The sequence below is a fragment of the Mesoplodon mirus genome, assembly GCF_964341445.2.
Source record: "Mesoplodon mirus genome assembly, chromosome: 1".
Taxonomy (NCBI): Eukaryota; Metazoa; Chordata; class Mammalia; order Artiodactyla; family Ziphiidae; genus Mesoplodon; species Mesoplodon mirus.
Window position 1 is genome coordinate 14,088,203 of NC_138976.1, and position 19,289 is coordinate 14,107,491.

At 40.9% G+C, this 19,289-nt stretch overlaps 1 protein-coding gene across 4 annotated transcripts in view; it reads left to right on the forward strand.

Moving 5' to 3' along the window:
* The window catches only part of CDK5RAP2 (CDK5 regulatory subunit associated protein 2), a 183,996-nt gene that overhangs the window by 11,104 nt on the left and 153,603 nt on the right, over positions 1 to 19,289 (forward strand). For all 4 annotated transcript variants that reach the window (XM_082619449.1, XM_082619448.1, XM_082619451.1 and 1 more), the window contains exon 3: positions 1,111 to 1,178. In XM_082619449.1, the coding sequence (XP_082475575.1) occupies positions 1,111 to 1,178 (68 nt within the window). The remainder of the gene's footprint in view (positions 1 to 1,110; positions 1,179 to 19,289) is intronic.

The following is a 19,289-nucleotide window of genomic DNA, read 5'->3' on the forward strand; positions in this document are numbered from 1 at the left end:
CCTGTTCCTTCTCCACGTTTGCCCAGAGGTCATCTCCGCAGTGAGCCCTTCCTCAATTTAACCACCTTATTCGAAACTGCAAGTCCTCACCCCACCCTTGCTGTTGGTATTTCCTATCCTTGCCCAACTGTATTTTTCTCTGTAGCATTTATCACCTTTGAACATACTCTGTAATTACCTATTGTTTTGTTTATTGTCTGTCTCCTCTTTCTAGACTGTCAGCTCCTTCTGTTTGTTTCGTTTCTAGAATCGTGCCAAGCAGAGAGTAGGCCCTCAGTGCATTCTTGTGGGAAGAGTGAATTCATTCATTCACTCAGCACACATTTCCTCAACACCTGAAAAGCTCCACACACTTGTGCAGCGTGGAACAGTTTGCTTACATCTCCGTCTTTCCCACGGGATCAAGATCCTCTTGGGTGCAGGATCAATGTCTCTGTCACTGTTGCTTCCCCAGCACCTTGCGTGGTGTTTGGCGCAGAGGAGGGGTGTAATAAGTGTTTGTTGAATTAAAGAAGCTGTGGAAAGATTTGGGTACTGGCAAAGTCTTGAATCACTCTGAAGCAGGATTTGGCAGTTTCTGACCCACTGCCTGCTTTTGAAAATAAACTTTTATTGGATCAGAGCTTCTTTGTTTTTGAATTTTCAGTGGCTATTTTTGTGTTGGGTGTTTGTGACAGATTTGAGGCTTTGTGTATGGCCTGCAAAGCCTAAAATATTTATTGTCTGGCATTTTAAGAAAAAGTTTGCCAACCCCTGCTGTCAAGTCAGTCAGATATGGTTTGTTTTAATTGCTGACATGTGAAGATGATATCCTGTTCAGCAAAATAATTTTATGACAAGCAGTAAGGAAGTACATAGCGGGACAGTTCTGCTTTGTTTGCCCCATGCATTCTTTGGGTTCATCTTCTGACATTTACATTGTTACATTGGGGCTAGTTCAAGTAATTCGTAAATATTTGAAATATAATGGCTTAGAGCTTTCTGTAGACTCAAATCACAGGACAGAATATATTGTGGAAGCTAGCCATTTTTTTTTTTTCTTCGCTAATAGGGCTGCTGGGCAGTTTGCATACAGTGACGTTTTCCTGTGTCTGTTTTATCTTTTTATAGTGCTCCCACATGTGTCGGAAGAAACGGTGTCTCCCACCAGAGCCCGGAACATGAAGGACTTTGAAAACGTAAGTGGAGATACCAAATTACCATCCCTCACAAATCACATCTGCAGCCACTGTCCAGCCAGACCCAGGAGGGAGCTGTATTTCTTAAGAAGCATCCAGACTGGATAAGGTCAGGGTTAAGAGGAATGCCAGAGCTCGTGGGCGCTCTCTGGGTGACCCTCACATTCCTACACAGATGGCCCTTTGCACACAGGCCAGTTACGGGTTCCAACAGGATCAGTGGTTTCCAGCCTTGGGGAGTTTGGTGTATTTCTGGTGTCCCAAATGAGAGGATGTCACCATGTAGCACAGCTGAGAGGCACTAACATGTATTAAGGGCTTTCCTGTGATGTAAGGCGTGTTATTTATGGTCCCCATTGAATCCTCGCTGTGGCTGAGGTATTTTGTATTATCCCCATTTTACAGGTAAAGAATCTTAGGACTAGGGGAGACTCGCTTACGGTCACATCATACTTGAGTGACAGAGCTGGGGTTTGAATCCAGGTTTTTAATGACTCCAAAGCCGTTATTCTTTTTGCTGCGCTGTGTGGCCTCCTTGCATTTTGCAGGCTGCATCTTTGTTGCTGTCGAATGAAACATGAGCGGCCTGTTCCCACTGCTGTGTGGTTGGCAATTGTCTAAGAATGGATTGCTCAGTGATGGATTTGGCTTCAGTGCTTGCTGTCTTCCAGCATTGTGTGTTTCATTTGTTAGTGGGCGGGGTTTGTTGTCAAGTAACAGGAAAAGAAGGTTATTTTCCCAATTCCAGTTCTCCTTAACAAGTTACCTGCTCAACGCTCTCATTTGTCATGGGAAGATCTAGACTCTTCTTCATTTGTAACCCAATGAAATCCATACTATGCCAGACACGGGAGATATTTATCAGAGAGAAGATGGAGGACACAGAGGGAAGGACACACCACCATCATGTTCTCTCTCTCCAGTTGTCTTTCCTGAACAGAGTGGTACTGTCTCTGGATTTAATTTAGAATACTCATTACTGCTAATAGTTATCTGCAAACCACCAGTGACCAATTGAATAAATGACTTGTCAGATCTCTAATGGAAACAAGTAATTTCTGAGCTTTGAGTTATTACAATTTCAACTGTACAACCCGATCTATGCTGTGGGGCCTGGGGCCTGAAACAGATGAGATTTGATTATTCCACATCGTGTATAATTAAAATGTGCTCTACTATTAAATGGTTGTTCCTGTTTTATCATAAGAGTAATACTAGCTACTGTTTATTGAGCTCTTGCTCTGAGCTGGGAACTTGAAGCGTTAAGCTCTTCATATATATTACTTTAATATTGAAGCAGCTCTGCAAGATACAGAGTTATTTAAGTTTTGAAGGGCACAGTTTTGATTTTTATTTCTAGATGGAAAAGTTTAACAGAATCTTAGAATTTTGGCTTCACATTTTGTTGTCTGCCTTTTGAACTGGGAGAAATCTCTGAATTGAATCCAACCCTCTTTATTATACGTAGGAGAAACAGAGGCTGAGGGATGTGACATGGCAAAGCTGTTTTCAGAGGCAGTCTGTGCTGCCTGAGGACCATGGCCTCTGGAGCCAGACTGCCTGCTCATCCACTTCTGCTGGGTGACCTTGGGCCAGTCACTTAACCTCTGTGTACTTTCTTTGTCTTTAAAATGGACATGTTACTAGTTCCTACTTCATAGGGCTGTCGTGTAGATTCATGAGTAAATATATGTGAAACACAGATGCCTAGCACAGAGTTCATTCTGTGTGTTACCTATTTCTCCTTCTTACTGTTCTATTTATTGTTGTTATTTTTGTCTACTCTGCCATGTGATTCACGTTTCCCTTGCTCAGATGTGTTCTTGATGACCCAAATACTGATTTTCTTAAAGGTGAGGGAGAGCCTTCTCTGCCAGTATGTTTTAGGATTTATGTTTTTCCTTCATGACTGGGGTCCTTTGGCTGCTGTTAGGTTTTTTATGGCATTGATATTGTTTATTGTAGCATTTTCAAGAGCAAATTCTGCAGTTGAAATTGAAATGACCACACTGTTCTCAGTGGCTCGCTTTCACGTCTTTATAAAACACTGAAAATTTTCATCTGGCCTGAGCTACTAAATGCATGATCTCTGTGTTGGGATGCTTATAGGAAATGCTCCTGGCATCTGATGCTAATTTTAAAGTCCGCGTGCATTATTAAAGAGGGGGCTAGAATACTTTTGATTTAAAGGGGGAACTCGTGATTTCTTTTATTCTAGTCTTAGATGACGGATATCTGAACATCAGAGTCTATTAGCAAGGGTCTAGCAAAATACGGGCCTCCTGGTTTTGCTTAGAGTTCATCCATTCATCAGTGAATATTTTCAAATACATGTCCTGTGCCAGACTGTGCCAGGAGCTAGGGAACTGGCAGTAAATTAAGACCCTGTAAGTCTCCCTGTCAAGACGCTCGCAGTCTAGTTAGGGAGATGGATAGCAAAATAGTGCAGTGATAGGGGTTAAGTACAGGGTGCTCTGGGGCACAGAGCAGGGGCCCCGAACCTGGCCTAGGGGACTTAGGGCAGCCTCCCTGGAGGAGGGTCATCAGGACAAGTAGGGATTAGGGTTAGCTAAGGTGAGAGGACTGGGAGAGCACCCAGGCACAAGGGCTCACATGTGACGACGTAGTGAGAGCCATGACAGCGTGTGAGGAGGCTGGGAGTCTAAGTTCCCTTTGGCTGGAAGGAGGCGGTGGGATGGAGGGCCTGAGAGAAGTGAGGCCACTGAAGCAGGCAGGGGTCAGATTCTGCAGGCTCCTGGATGCTACGCTGCTCCTTTTTAGTTTTGTCCTGAAGATGAAGGGGAGCCAGTGGTGGATTTTCCTCTGGGGAGGGAGGTGGCCGGAATCATGCTTCAAAGGATCAGCCAGGCTGGTGACTACCTGGACGGAGGAGGGAGCGAGGCTGGTGGTGCTGTGACGGGTTGAAAGACTGCAGTGGGTGGTGGTGGGGGGGGGGATGATGCCTGAGCTAAGGGGAGGGGTCCGGAGGTGTTGGGAAGCAAGTCTGCCGGCATCGTCGGCTCACCCAGGCCCTCCATCTGACACGCGGGGACTCAAGCCCAGAGAGGCAGAGGGACTTCTTTGGGTTCTGACCCCAGGCCTCTGGCACAGGAGGTCTTTCTGTTACACTCTGAATCCTCTTCTGACATGTAAAAGCCACACGCCTTCTTGTGGGTCTTTAAACTGGTGATCCATTGTCTAGTGCCCTCATCAGCTGAGGTGTAATCACCTGCACGGCAGGCCTTACAGCAGGAGGTTGGCAAATTAGTTATCAGTTTGGTCTTCAGTGGGAGCCTGTCTTGTTGGTCCTTTCTAGATGATAATATAGTGGGGAGCTCCCCGGACCAGAGGAGGCTTGGCTGAGATGTGTTTTGTAAAGGACTGTGCTTACCTGGTGTGATCTGTTTCAGAGACTACAGTTTCTCTCTCTCTCTGTCTCTCTCTCTTCCTTTGTTTCTTTCAAAATGTTTTGAGCAAGTGGGGAGACCTAGAATCTGGTTCAGCGTGTCCAGTCCGGGTAGCTATCTTTATCCGTATGTAGAAGCGTTTAATCTGGCTTTTACTGTGACAGAGAGTGACACGTGTAGCTTTCCACCTCTGTTGATACAAGTGGCTAGTGTTATTTAATGACTGTCTTACGTTCATAAAGACTTCTTTTCAAAGGGATGGATTGAACCATAATTTACGTAAACTCTTCCTGTGCAACGTTCAGATTGTTTCTAATTCTTCACTGTTATAAACAAAGCTGTGGTGAATATCCTGGTGCATGTGTCTTTGTACAGTTATGTGGTTATTTCCTTAGGACAGACTCTGCTGCCCTTGTTTCCCATCCACCTGCCCTGAGGTGCTGGTGTTCTTGTTTCAAGGCCCTTACTCCTTTTTGTCGGTCAGTCTTGGTCTGAGCTGAGGCGGTTGGTCAAGTTTAATGTTTTAGCTGCGGTATGGCCAGGAGGTTTGCATCTTCAGATTTGCTCTGTAACCTCCAGGTGGTGAGTTACTTCCTGCCAGAGAATAGCGCCCCCTCAACGCTCCAGCCCCGCCCGGTCGGCACGGCCCTTGAAGCTTCGGAAGCACGGTGGTACGAGGACATGACACGCACTTGGAAATGACCAGGATTGGGTTTTAGGTCTTGGCCCTGCCACTAACGGCCCTGGGGGCTGATACGGTCTTTCACTCAGAACTGTCATGAGGGTTATATGAGTTCTGGTGTGGAAAGCGCCTAGCGTGATGCCTGGCACACAGTGGGTGCTCAGTGCCTGCCGGTGTCCCCTCTGATCTGAGGATTCTGTTACAGCCAGCCCCTCGGCTCTGCCCCGTCAGTTGTCAGCTTCGGCTCATCCTTCTGTGATGTTTCTCTGACTTTGGAATGAAATCCCTAACTTCTTGCCACGGCCCCTGACACCCTGCGCTGTGTCATCGGCGGCGCACTTTGTGCTCTAGCACGCAGGCTGCTCTCAGCCGCGCGGCTGGGCCTTCACAGGTCGCCTCCCTCTGCTGGGACCGCCCTTTCTCCTCCTCCCGAGGGGCAGGCCTCTTGACCTTCATGTCTCAGCCTTCATGTGACCTTGTTAGAGAGGCCGTCCCTAACTCCCTTCCCCAGCTCTCTAGGGACCCAGCAAGCCCTCGGTACCCAGTCTTTTCCACCGTGAGTCTTATGACTGTTTGGAATTGTGTGTTTTCTTGGTGTGGTTGCTTAATATGTGTCTCCTCTGCTTGGTCCCTAGTGCTCAGCGCCCAACTGAGCAAGATGGTAGTCACTTAATTAATTCTTGTTGATAAGATGAATGTGTGACCTTGTATAAGATACTAAAGCTGGGCTTCCCTGGTGGCGCAGTGGTGGAGAGTCCGCCTGCCGATGCAGGGGACACGGGTTCGTGCCCCGGTCTGGGAAGATCCCACGTGCCGCGGAGCGGCTGGGCCCGTGAGCCGTGGCCGCTGAGCCTGCGCGTCCGAAGCCTGTGCTCCGTAACGGGAGAGGCCACAACAGTGAGAGGCCCGCGTACCGCAAAAAAAAAAAAAAAAAAAAAGATACTAAAGCTGTAAATTTTGGTTGCCTTATCTGTGAAATGGGAAAAGTAATATTTAACTCCTAGGGCCGTGGTGAGGATGAAGTAACATATGCCAGGACAGTGCCTGGTATCCCGGGTCTTATGCAGATGGGGGTGGCTGCTACGTTCTTGTGAATCAAGTGGCTGGAGCAGTGTAGCAGCAGGGAGGGAGCACGCAGATGCCCCAGTCTTAGGAGAGCAGGCAGTGATGAGGGCAAGGGGAGGCTGAGAAGGAGAACAGGGACGCCTTTAGAACCAGGCAGGAGAGCAAGAATCGTGTGCGGTGCAGGCTGGTGGACGTGGTTGAGGCCAAGTCTGGAGCTGACAGGGTGGGTGTCGCCGCCACACTGGGGTGCTGGCTCTGCAGGAGATGGGGCCTGTCAGTGCCAGGGGCCTTGGGAATCAAGTTGGGCTTCTGGCTGTGGGATGTCTGTGCTCCGTGCAGAGGTTCACCTGTGTAGTAGGATGGCCTCCTGCATGCCGGATCGAATGCTCTGAGTTCTCGGACCTCTGCACGTCCCAGCCATGCCCTCCAAAGACCTGGCCAGATGGCGGGCTGGGCAGTGTAAATTTTTACAATTTTTTATTTTTAATGAAGCAAAACTCAACTTTTATTTGTAACTTTTTACAAGTAACAGGTTAAAAGATTTGTGGAAATGATCCAAAATGATGAATTTTGTTTATAAATGTGATCCAGAAAAATGATGTTGCAGTCTTACTGCTGTTTCCTAAAGTGACATAATGCTCAAAATCCACTATTTTAAAATTGTTTTTATGTGAACGCTTTTTTCTCTTTTGTAATTTTAAGCAAGGTACTATAGGTTTTAAAAATTTCAAACAGTGACATACAACTTAAGCATTACACAATAACAAGACATCTTTTTTTTTTTTTTTTTTTTTTTTTTTTGCGGTACGCGGGCCTCTCACTGTTGTGGCCTCTCCTGTCGCGGAGCACAGGCTCCGGATGCGCAGGCTCAGCGGCCATGGCTCACGGGCCCAGCCGCTCCGCGGCATATGGGATCCTCCCGGACCGGGGCACGAACCCGTATCCCCTGCATCGGCAGGCGGACTCTCAACCACTGCGCCACCAGGGAGGCCCAACAAGACATCTTTACAATCTTTTTGAAGGCCATTTGAAAAGAGATTTTGATGGTCATACAAATAATATTACTCTTGAGCCCGATAATCCATTTGGTGAAAATTTGTCCTGAGGAGACAACCCAGTGGAAGGAAAAAAGCTCTGGGCATAACGGTGTTTGTCGCCACATTGTATGTAATTGGGAAAAATTGGGAACAAGGGAATTATATTTTACGTTTGTTATCTTTTTGGCTTATTGCAACAAGCTTGTGATGAAGGTATTTCACAAGTGAGGAAGTGGAGGTTGAAGAGATTAATGACTTGCCCATGAGTTTAGCATGATTGAGAAACAAAAAGAAGGCAAAATTGGGACTTCCTTGGTGGTCCAGTGGTTAAGACTCCGCGCTCCCGATGCAGGGGGGCCAGGTTCGATCCCTGATCAGGAAACTAGATCCCACATGCCCCAACTAAAGACCCGGCGCAGCTAAATAAATAAATAAAATAAAACATTTAAAAAAAGAAGGCAAAATTCAAACCTCGTCTTTCTGGTTGTAAAGCCTGTAGGCTTTCTCCTAGAGCACACTGGATCCATAAGTGCTCAATAGAGAAAGGGTTAAGTAATTGACTGTGAATCAACTCAGTGGAATTTAGTGCAGTCATTTTAAGTGATAATTATGTGAATTATGCAGCAACATGAAAATATTTAAGATATGTTAGGGGAAAGCAATGGATTACACAAATTCACTTATGCTATAATTTTACAAAAAATGTGTATTCATGAGCAAAGGCTGAAAAGAATATAAATAGAGTTGATTTCGTAAGATAGTTGTATTCCAAGTGTTATTTGGGGTTCAGTTTTAAAATTCTGTTATTGCTACAGTATTGTTTGTTAATAAATAGATGTTTGCCTAGTAACAGTTTTCTGGATGATTTGAGGACACTGGGAGAGTACTGGAATCAGGAACTAATTCCAAAGTGTCTTCCTCATTGTACTAACCTCACTTAGTTGCTGCTGGCAGAATTGCCTTACATGCGGTATTGTTTACCGGAGGTGAACTCTGGGTAGCAAGGTTTCATGGTTTTTGTGTTGTCTAGTGAATGGTCTAACAGTTTTTGGACTTTCAAAGAGGTTAAAAAATTGACAGTGGCCCGAAGATCTGCGTATTGAGGGCTTGAGTGAGAAATGGATTCCTTTTGAAAGCTATCCTGTGTTTTCTGCTTGCTCTGTGCCAGGCTCTGCCAGGTACTTTACCTCGTTTAGTTGTCACAACACCCCTGTGAGGTAATTGAGTTTTATCCTCATTTTATAGATGAGCCAACAGTGACTCAAAGGTGTTAAATAGTTTTCCCAAGGTTACGCGGCTTCCAAGTGACAGCATTGGGAGTTCATCCGTTTCCTATTCCGCTGACCCCAGGGCCCTTGCTCTTATTCCTTGTGCTGTGAACTGAAAGGTGATCTGGTGGGTGAGCTTCAGCTTTGGAGGCTCAGGCTCTTGCAAGCCATTGAAACTGATTGCCAGAGTTAGGCACCTTGCTGAGAGTTGAGTTGGTTGGAGTTGCCCTGATTCTTTTTTATGTTGTTGGCTTTTGTTTTTCTTCCCTTTTTGATGTGCTGTAGGCTGGGAAGGCCTTTGATAGGGGGTGGGGTTGGGAGTGGGAATGGGAGGAAGCCATAATGACCAACTAGTAGCTTCTTGAGGGTCTGTCCCGCTGCTGAGCTGCGGCTGCTCCAGCTTCTGAAAGCTCCACCCCATGATCAAGTTGGGATGGTTCCCATTTCAGATGTTGCAGCTCCACAGTCACACTTGAGTTGCAGGAGCGGGAATGTGGCAGGTACAGCCTTGTGTTAGCTTACTTTTTTTAAGTACTATTTTTATTTTTTAAATTTATTATTTTATTTATTTATTTATTTTTGGCTGTGTTGGGTCTTTGTTGCTGCACGCGGGCTTTCTCTAGTTGCGGGGAGCGGGGGCTACTCTTCGTTGTGGTGCACGGGCTTCTCCTTCCGGTGGCTTCTCTTGTTGTGGGGCATGAGCTCTAGGCGCGCAGGCTTCAGTAGTTGTGGCATGAGGGCTCAGTAGTTGTGGCTCACGGGCTCTAGAGCGCAGGCTCAGTAGTTGTGGCGCACGGCCTTAGTTGCTCTGCGGGATGTGGGATCTTCCTGCACCAGGGCTCGAACCCCTGTCTCCTTCATTGGCAGGCGGATTCTTAACCACTGTGCCACCAGGGACGTCCCTAGCTTATTACTTTTGAGCATTGAGTTTCTGTCATATTTGGTGGGTTTTATATTTTGAGGTATTTATTACTGCTGTATGATAAGCTGTTTCCAGTGTTTCCACTCAATTTTTTTTTTCATTTCTTGAACTTGTTTCAAGTACAGATGAAAAGTACAAATGAAAAGAATATTAATGTTTTAAGTTCTTATGCTGTGCCAGGCACAGTACTAAACATCCCAATTAATTTCCTTTAATCCTTATAACAGCTCTCTGAAATAGGCATTATTATAATCCCATTTTTATAGATAAAGGAACTGAGGCACACAGAAAAATGAACTTGACTAAGGTCATACAGCTAGTAAGGTAGTCTGGACCGTATTCATTCATTAATTTATTCATTCATTCAACAAATGTTGAATGTCAACAAATTCAACAAATGTCTGCTGTTTTCCAGACACTGTGCTAAAACCTCAGGGGAAATAGCCATGAGCAGATAGATAATAAGGTGCCTGCCCTCTAGAAGTGGATTATATTCATATGACAAGCATGATAGTAAAGAACACACGTGTAAATAAATAATATGAATACAGATTGTGCAACCTCTACCAAGAAGACAAGAGGTCTGTGTTAGAGAGTAACTTGGTGGAGGTGGTGGAGACAGGTCTGCTTTCGAGCAGGTGGCTAGGAAGGGCGTCTCTGAGGTGCTGACATTTGAGTTGAGATGGAAAGGCTGAGACTGAGCCACCCCAGGAAGTGCTGCAGGAAGAGCTGTGCAGGCAGACAGGGTGGCTTATGTGAGGACTGGAAGGGAGGCCAGGGAGGCTGGAGCATTGCAGTGAGGGTGAGGGCTCTACCCGAGGCCGATAGCGGAGCCAGATCACACAACCCTGGGGCCACGGCAGGAAGCTTTATTCCAAGAGTGATAGAAAAAAAGCAATGGAGTGATGTTAACCAGATTTGTCTGACTCTGAAGCCTATGGGTCTCTCCTTGCATCACTTTGCCTTCAAGAAATTCTTAAATGTGTCCGTCCATCCGGCCATTGGGTATTTAGCGACCATCTCTTATGTTTTAGACTAGAATACACACAAAGATATGGTTCCCCATCTCTTAGAGATGGATTGGGTAGAAAGGCAAATAACCCAACTGGTACAATGCAGTGTGATAGTTGCCATGATAAAGAAATTAGAGGGTGTGTGGAAACATTTAGAAGGACCCCAGTACAGCCTGATGGGGTAGTTAGAGAAAACTTCATGAGGGCAGTGGTATTAAGCAGAGAATGAGGCTGGCATTGTTGCAGAAAAGATGGTGCCTGTATTTCATTGTATTCATTTGGGCTTGTCTGGCATTTGCAGTGACCTTCTGAAGGCTTATTTACCTTCCTCTCATTAAAGAAAAAAACCCAAAAACTTCTTTACCTATAAATAGGACAAATACTCTTTCAAGTGTTACTAAGAATTCTAGCAGTGTGCACAATGTGGGCATTCTAAGCCCACTCCATAAATAATTTATTGGTAGCCGAGTAATAGAATAAGGTTTCTCTTTATAGGAAGCATCTGGCGGGGTAGACTTTTTTGTTTGAATGAATGTTTTATGTGCTGTTTCCTTAAAACATTTAAAAGGAGGCTTTAATGAACCTACCAATTGTTTCTTGCGCTGTTCTTCTTAGCCACAAAATTGAAAGCTTAAGTGTTAACAAGGGGCCAGGGGCAGAAAGTTTGAAATATACTTAATGTAGAGTATGTTAATCACTTTCTTTTATCAGTCATAAAAGTATTAAAAAGTTTATTAGAAAGAGTATTATATACTATTACCAATTATTTTTTAAAATGCTGAAGAAAAATGCCAATGAACATATGTTTATGGTGATGTATTGGCATTCAATTATGGCTACTAATATTTTGCTATATTTTATTTTACTTATTTTAAAATCAACTTTATTGAGATATAATTTACATGAAATAAAACCAGTTTTAAGCGTTGGCTGAGTTTTGACATATGTATAGTCCCTTGTAACTTTCGTCATAATCGAAAAAAATATATATATTTATTTTTAATTTTTTTGGTATATGTGTATACAGTTTTAGGCTCATGTGACTGTCAGCCACAATCAGAATGTTCCGTAATGCCAAAAACTGCCCATGTGTTGCCTCTTTGTGGTCAGACTGTGCACCCCAGACCTCTGGCAGCTAATCCTCTGTTCTTAGTCCCTATAATTTTGCTTTTTCCAGATATGATATAAATGGAAGCATACAGTATGTACTCTTTGAGGCTAGCTTCTTTTCCTCACCATAATATCTTTGAAATTCATTCATGTATCTTTGAAATTCATTCATGTTGTCGTTTATCACAGTAGTTGAATATTTTTCCATCATATGGATGTACACTTTATTCATTCACCCTTTGAAGAACATTCAGGTTCTTTCCATGTTTTGGTGGTTATTAATAAAGCTGCAGTAAACATTCCTGTATAAGTTTTTTTTTTTGTGGACATAGGTTTTTGTTTCACTAGGGAAAATACCTAGGACTGGAATTGCTGAGTCATATGGTAAGTGTAGTTTTTTTTTTTTTTTGGTAAGAAACCGCCAAACTGTCATCCAGAGTGATTGTGCCATTTTGCATTCCCACCAGCAGAGTATGAGAATTCCATTTGTTCCACATCCTTATCAGCATTTGGTATTGTCAACTAAAAGATTTTTTTTTGGTCACTCTAATATCTGTGTAGTGGTATCTCATTGTAGTTTTTGTGTGTGTGTGTGTGTTACGCGGGCCTCTCACTGTTGTGGCCTCTCCCGTTGCGGAGCACAGGCTCCGGACGCGCAGGCTCAGTGGCCATGGCTCACGGTCCCAGCCGCTCCGCGGCATGTGGGATCTTCCCGGACCTGGGCACGAACCCGTGTCCCCTGCATCGGCAGGCGGACTGTCAACCACTGCGCCACCAGGGAAGCCCTCATTGTAATTTTAATTTGCTTTTTCCTAATGGCTGAAGATGTTAAAGATCTTTTCTCGTGCTTATTTGTCATCTGTGTATCTTCTCCTGTGAAGTTCCTTTTCAAATCTTTTGCCTGTTTTTTTTTTTAATTGAGTTGTTTTCTAACAATTACATCTTGGGAGTTATTTATGTATTTTAGATGCAGTTCCTGTCTTGGATTTGTGATTTGCAAATGTTTTCTCTCAGTGTGTAGCTTGTCTTTTCATTCTCTTAACACTGTGCTTCCCAAAGCAAACGTTTTAGATTTTGATGAAGCTCAGTTTATTGATTTTAAAAAGAAGTTTTTTATGGATCATGTTATAGCTAAGACCTCTGCCTCGCTGTGGGTCCCAGAGATTTTTCCCTGTGTGTTCTTCTAAAAGATACAATTTTACATTTTACATTTAGATCAGTGATCTAATTTGAGTTACTGCTTGTTTAAGGTATGATAGATCAGGGTTCATTTTTTTGTAAATGTTTGATTGTTCCAATGTCATGTGTTGAAAATGAAAACACTATCCTTTCTCCATTGCACCTTTGTCAAAAATCAATTGGCCATAGTTGTATGGGTCTATTTCTGTATTCTGTTTCACTGGATTCTTTTTCAAAATTGTTTTCACCCACCTAACTCTTTTACTGTTCCAAATAAATTTCATAATCAGCATGTCTTTATCTATAAGAACTCTTGTAGGGATTTTGATTGGGATTGTGTTAAATCTATAGATCAATTTGGAGAGAATTGACAACTTTATTATATTGAGGTTTCCAATCCACGAATTTGGTAAGTAAGCCTCCTCACTTATTTAGGGTCTTGATTTCATCAGCATTTTGTGCTTTTAAGCATATATAAAGTCTTATTAGGTTTATACTTAAAAATTTCATTTTTTGGAGATATTGTAAATGGTATTTAAAAAATTTTCAGTTTCTGATTGTTCATTGCTAGTATATTGAAATATGATTGATATCTGCAAGTTGACTTTGCTAAACTCACTTAATGAATTCTGGGGGCTGTTTTTGTAGATTCCTTGGGATTTTTTTTTTTTTTTTTTGCAGTACGCGGGCCTCTCACTGTTGTGGCCTCTCCCGTTGCGGAGCATGGGCTCCGGACATGCAGGCTCAGCGGCCATGGCTTACGGGCCTAGCCGCTCTGCGGCATGTGGGATCTTCCCAGACCGGGGCATGAACCCATGTCCCCTGCATCGGCAGGCGGACTCTCAACCACTGCGCCACCAGGGAAGCCCCCTTGGGATTTTTTATACGTATGGTCATTATATGCAAATAAAGATGGTTTTATTTCTTCCTTTCCAATCTGGATGCCTTTTGTTTTCTTCCCTTGCCTTACTGCACTGTCTGGGACTTCAAATACAGTGTTGAATAGGAACTGTGAGAGCCAATATCCTTTCCTTATTCTTGATGTTAGGGGAATAGCATTCAGTTCTTCATCTTTAAGTAAATATGTTTTTTGTAGGTTTGTGGGTGTTTTTGTAGACGTCCTTTAGAAGATAAAGGAAGTTTCCTTTAATTCCTAGTTTGCTGAGTTTTTATCCTGAGAGGCTGTTGAGTGTCAAATGCTTTTTCCTACCTCTGTTGATGTGATCGTATGTATTTTTTCTTCTTTAGTCTTTTAGTTTGGTGGATTACATGGATTGACTTTGGAATTTTGAAGTAACCTTACATTCCTGGGATAAATCCCACTCATGATGTGTTAATATGTTTTTCCAACTCGTTAAAATTTAGTTGAGGATTTTGTGTCTATCATTCCTGAAGGATTTAGTCTGTAGTTTTCTTGTAATATTTTGGTCTGATTTTATGAGGGTAACGGTGCCCTAACAAAATGAAGTGTGAAAGTTCCCTCTTCTATTTTCTGGAAGAGATTGTGTAGAATTGGTAGGAGTTTAAGTATTTGGTGGAAATTGCTACTGAAATCATCTTGATTTGGAATTTTCTTTTTTGGAAGGTTTTTTATTACAAATTTAAGTTTTTAAATAGCTATAAGACTATTCAGTTTCTCTTATTTCTTCTTTGGTGAATTTTGACAATTTGTACATTTGAAGGAATTGTGTTATTTCATCTAAGTTCTCCAATTTACATGCATAGATTTGTATGCATTATCTTCATATTATCCTTTTAATTACTGTGGGATCTGTAATAACTCCTCTTTCATTCTTGATATTGGTAATTTATGTCTTCTCTTTTTGTTTTTTTTTTTTGCCAGTCTTGCTAGAGGTATCAGTTTCATTGATCATAGAGCTATCTTTTTTTTTTTTAACATCTTTATTGGAGTATAATTGCTTTGCAGTGGTATGTTAGTTTCTGCTTTATAACAAAATGAATCAGCTATACATATACATATATCCCCATATCTCCTTTTTAAATTGATTTTTCTCTATTGTTTTTCTCTTTTCCATTTCATTGATTTCTGCTCTTATGTTTATTATATCCTTCATTCATTTTGCTTGGGTTTATTTTGCTCTCTTCATGGTTTCTTAAAATAGAAGCTTAGATTATTGATTTGAGATATTTCTTCCTTTTTTAAAAAATTTTTATTGGAGTATAGTTGATTTACAATGTTGGGTCAGTTTCCCCTGTACAGCAAAGTGAATCAGTTATACATATACATATATCCACTCTTTTAGATTATTTTCCCATATAGGAATACGGAGTATTGAGTAGAGTTCCCTGTGCTATACAGTAGGTCCTTATTAGTTATCTACTTTATATATAATAGGTATATATTTCTTCTTTTCCAAAGCATTTAATAATATAAATTTCCCTCTAAATATTACTCTAAGTGCATCCTACAAATTTTGATTTATTTTCATTTTCATTTATTCAAAATATCTTTTGATTTTTCTCTTTTACCCATGGGTTGTTTAGAACTGTGCTATTTAATTTCTAAGTACTTGGGAATTTTCCAGTTTTCTTTCTGTTATTGATTTTCTAGTTTATGTCCATTATGGTCAGGGAATATAGTTTGATTTTAGTTCTTTTAAATTTGTTAAGGTTTGTTTTATGAGCCAGGATATCTTGGGAACTGTTCCATGTTCACTTGAGTTGTTGGGTAGAGTATTTTTATAAATTTATTTATTTTTGGCTGCATTGGGTCTTTGTTGCTGCGCACGGGCTTTCTCTAGTTGTGGTGAGTGGGGGCTACTCTTTGTTGTGGTGCGCGGGCTTCTCATTGCGGTGGCTTCTCTTGTTGCGGAGCATGGGCTCTAGGCGCGCGGGCTTCAGTAGTTGTGGCACATGGGCTCAGTAGCTGTGGCTCATGTGCTCTGGAGCACAGGCTCGGTAGTTGTGGTGCCCAGGCTTAGTTGCTCCGCAGCATGTGGGATCTTCCTGGACCAGGGCTCGAGCCTGTGTCGCCTGCGTTGGCAGGTGGATTCTTAACCACTGAACCACCAAGGGAATCCCTAGAGTATTTTACAAGTGTAAATTAGATCTAGTTGGTTGATGGTGTTGCTCAGCATTTTTATATTTTGTTTTTTTTTTGTTCTACTTTTTCTTTGAGAGAGGAGTATTGATGTCTCAAACAATAATTGTGGATTTGTTCATTTCTCCTTTCAATTCTATCAGTTTTTGCTTCATGAATTTGAGGCTTTAATGTTAGGTACATACACAATTAGGATTATTATTTTTCATTATTATGTAATGTCCCTTTTATGCCTGAATACTTTTCTCAGATATGAATAACCATTCCAGCTTTCTTTTAATTAGTGTTTGCATGGTACATCTTTTTCTAACTTTTATTTTTAATCTACCTCTATCATCATATTTGAAGTGGGTTTCTTGTATACAGCTTTGGGTTTTTTATCCATTCTCATAATCTCTGTATTTTAATTGTTATGTATATCATTTACATTTAACATATATCAATGCATTTTAATTTAGGCCCACCATTTTCTTACTTGTTTTCTGTTGTTTCTTCTGTTTTTGATTCTTCTGTTTCCCCTTTTAAATCTTCTTTTGGATTATTTGAATTATTTTACTGTTTCATCTAAATTTATCTATTGAGTTTTTGAACATATCTCTTTGTATAGTTTATTTTAAAACATTAAAGAATTTTTAGTGGTTGCTTTAGAGATTATAGGAACTTTTCATTTCCCCATAAGTGAAATGTAAAAACGTTGCCGCACCTATCCCCAGTATATTTTATATCCAAAAACATTGAAAATACCACCAGACTATGTTTTAACTTTTGCTTTACTGTCATAAATGTTTTAAAGAACTTGAGGGGTTTTCATTTCTACTGTTCTTCTAGATAGTTATCTAGATATTTATCATTTTTAAAAAATTGAAGTATAGTTGATTTACTACCACTTGCTTTTCTCTTCCTTCATTTTTGAAGTTTCCACCTTTCTCTGTAGTATCATTTCCCTTTGGTCTGAAGAACCTCCTTTAGCATTTCTTTTAGAGCGAGCAGATCTTTTGGCAGTGGATTCACTTGGTTCTCCTTCATTTGAGAATGCCTTCATTTTACCTTCACTGCTTAAGAATTCTAGCATGACAGTTTCTTTCAGCATTTTAATAATATTGTTCCACTGCCCTCTGGCCTCTATGGTTTTGACTGAGAAATCTGCTGTTATTTGAATCATTGTTCCTCATATATGTGTCATTTTTCTCTGGCTGCTTTCAAGAGTTTGTTTGTTTGTTTGTTTGTTTGTTTTTGTTCTATGTTTTTTGTCTTTATTTTTCAGTGGTTGCTAGGTGTGAATTTCTTTGAACTTATCCTGTTTGGTGTTTGATAAGCCTCTTTAGTCTGTATGTTTTACGCCTTTTTCAAAAATTGGAAAGTTCTAAGTTGTATTTCTTCAATTTTTTTTTTCTACTACACTCTCCTAATTTCCTCCTATTTTTCTGGGACTCTGATGAAAGACCTTTTGGTATTGTCTCAGAGGTCCCTGAGGCTCTCTTAATTTTTTCTTTTCTAAGTTTTTTCCCCCCTGTTTTCATATTGGATAATTTTTGTTGATCTGTCTTCAAGTTCACTGACTATTGTGTCATCCCCATTTGTTGAGCCCATCCAGTCCATTTTTATTTGGTTTTTGTATTTTCCATTTCTAAAATTTTTATTTGGTTCTTTTCTATGTTTTCTGTTTCTCTGCTGAGACTTTATTTTGCCATTCATTTCAAGACAGTTCACCCTATGTGTTGGCATTTTGCCAACATCTTAATCACTTGACTTTAAGCCATGTTTATGAGTCTTTTTGTAGTTAGAAGTTTTACATTTTGATATAGTCAAATCATATAATTTCTTCTTCATTCTTTGTGCATTTTGTTGACCCTGTCTTAGGCATCCTCTATACAGTATTTTATTTCATTTAGTACTGACAAAAGCCTATTATCTCTATATTATAAGTGAAGAAACTGAGGCTCTGAAAGGTAACAAATCTAGGGTTACTCTATGAGAAGAGTTAGGATTGAACTTAATGTTGTCTCCAAAGTCCCTGATCTTTCTGCTTTGCCTTTGAGAACTGAGCTGGAGTGGTGACTTGGAGAATGGAAGGGGAACAACAGATGCATGAGTTATGGCCTGGGCAGACACACTGGGTTTAATAAAACATCATCATCATCATCATCTCTTCCCAGTTCAAATAGTCTTTAAAAAGGATGCCTTCATCTAATATTATTTTTAAGTTATTTTTTGTTAGGAAATTTATACTAAAAAAATTCAAAAGGTAAAAAGGTTATATAGCATATACTTCCAGATACATACCATTTATATCAAGCAAGTAAGCATATCTTCCCCTTACTTTTTAAAATGATAGCCTGCCACATATAATATTCTATACCATAGTGTTTTTGTTTAACAGTGTGTCTTGATAACTTCGTTTGAGTGCACAGAGTGATCTCTTATTCTATTTAGTGGCTCCATAAGATTCTGTTGAGTGGCCATATCATAATTTACTTATAACCATGGACTGTTGACTTTCAAAAATGCGAAAAATGAACTGTAACATACATGTAGGAGCACGTTTAAATCACATGAGAACGGTTCAATAAATTATCAAAAAAGTGAACATATAAGTAGCTTTAGTGTGTATGCTAATTTCTGTTCTTGGAGTTAGGTTAACCCGCTTCAGAAAGCTTGCTGGATGTTACAAACAAATAAATCAGGTGTTTTCTATAGGCAATAAGGTTTACTTGACACATCCTAGTCACTAGAGCCAGACAGAGCAGGATATGAATCTCAGCTTTTCCACTGGTTATGTGATTTTTGATCATGTGTATAGCGGGGGTAATCTGCTCTCAGAGTTGTTTTAGGGATGCAGATATTGTATTTAAATTAGCTAAGCTCAGTGTCTCTTACCTAGTAGGGTCTTGGTAAATACCAGTTTTCTTAATCTGTTTTTTTTTAAATTTCCAACTTTTAACTTTAACAAATCTTAAACTTATGGAAAAGTTGCAAAATAGTACAACAAACAACCATATCAATTAATATTTTGCTACATCTGCTTTATCTCTTTTTTTCCCTCCCTCCACACTTATTAGAGAGCTCGTTGCAGGCACGTGACAGCACTCTTAAGTACTTCAGCATGTACCTCTTACTTAGGATATTCTCCTACAAAATCATAATACTCTTACCTTATATAAAATTGTTACTCAGATTCCCCCAGTTATCTCCGTATAGCTTAAAAAAATTTCAAGATTCACTGTATGATTTCACTGTACTTAGTAGTCAGGCCTCTGTTACTTCCATTTATTTAGAAGAGTCCCCCAGCCATTTTTGCCTTAAGATTGTCATTAAAATTTTTGAAGAGTCCAGGCCCATTGTTTGTAGAATGTCTTTCAATTTGGAT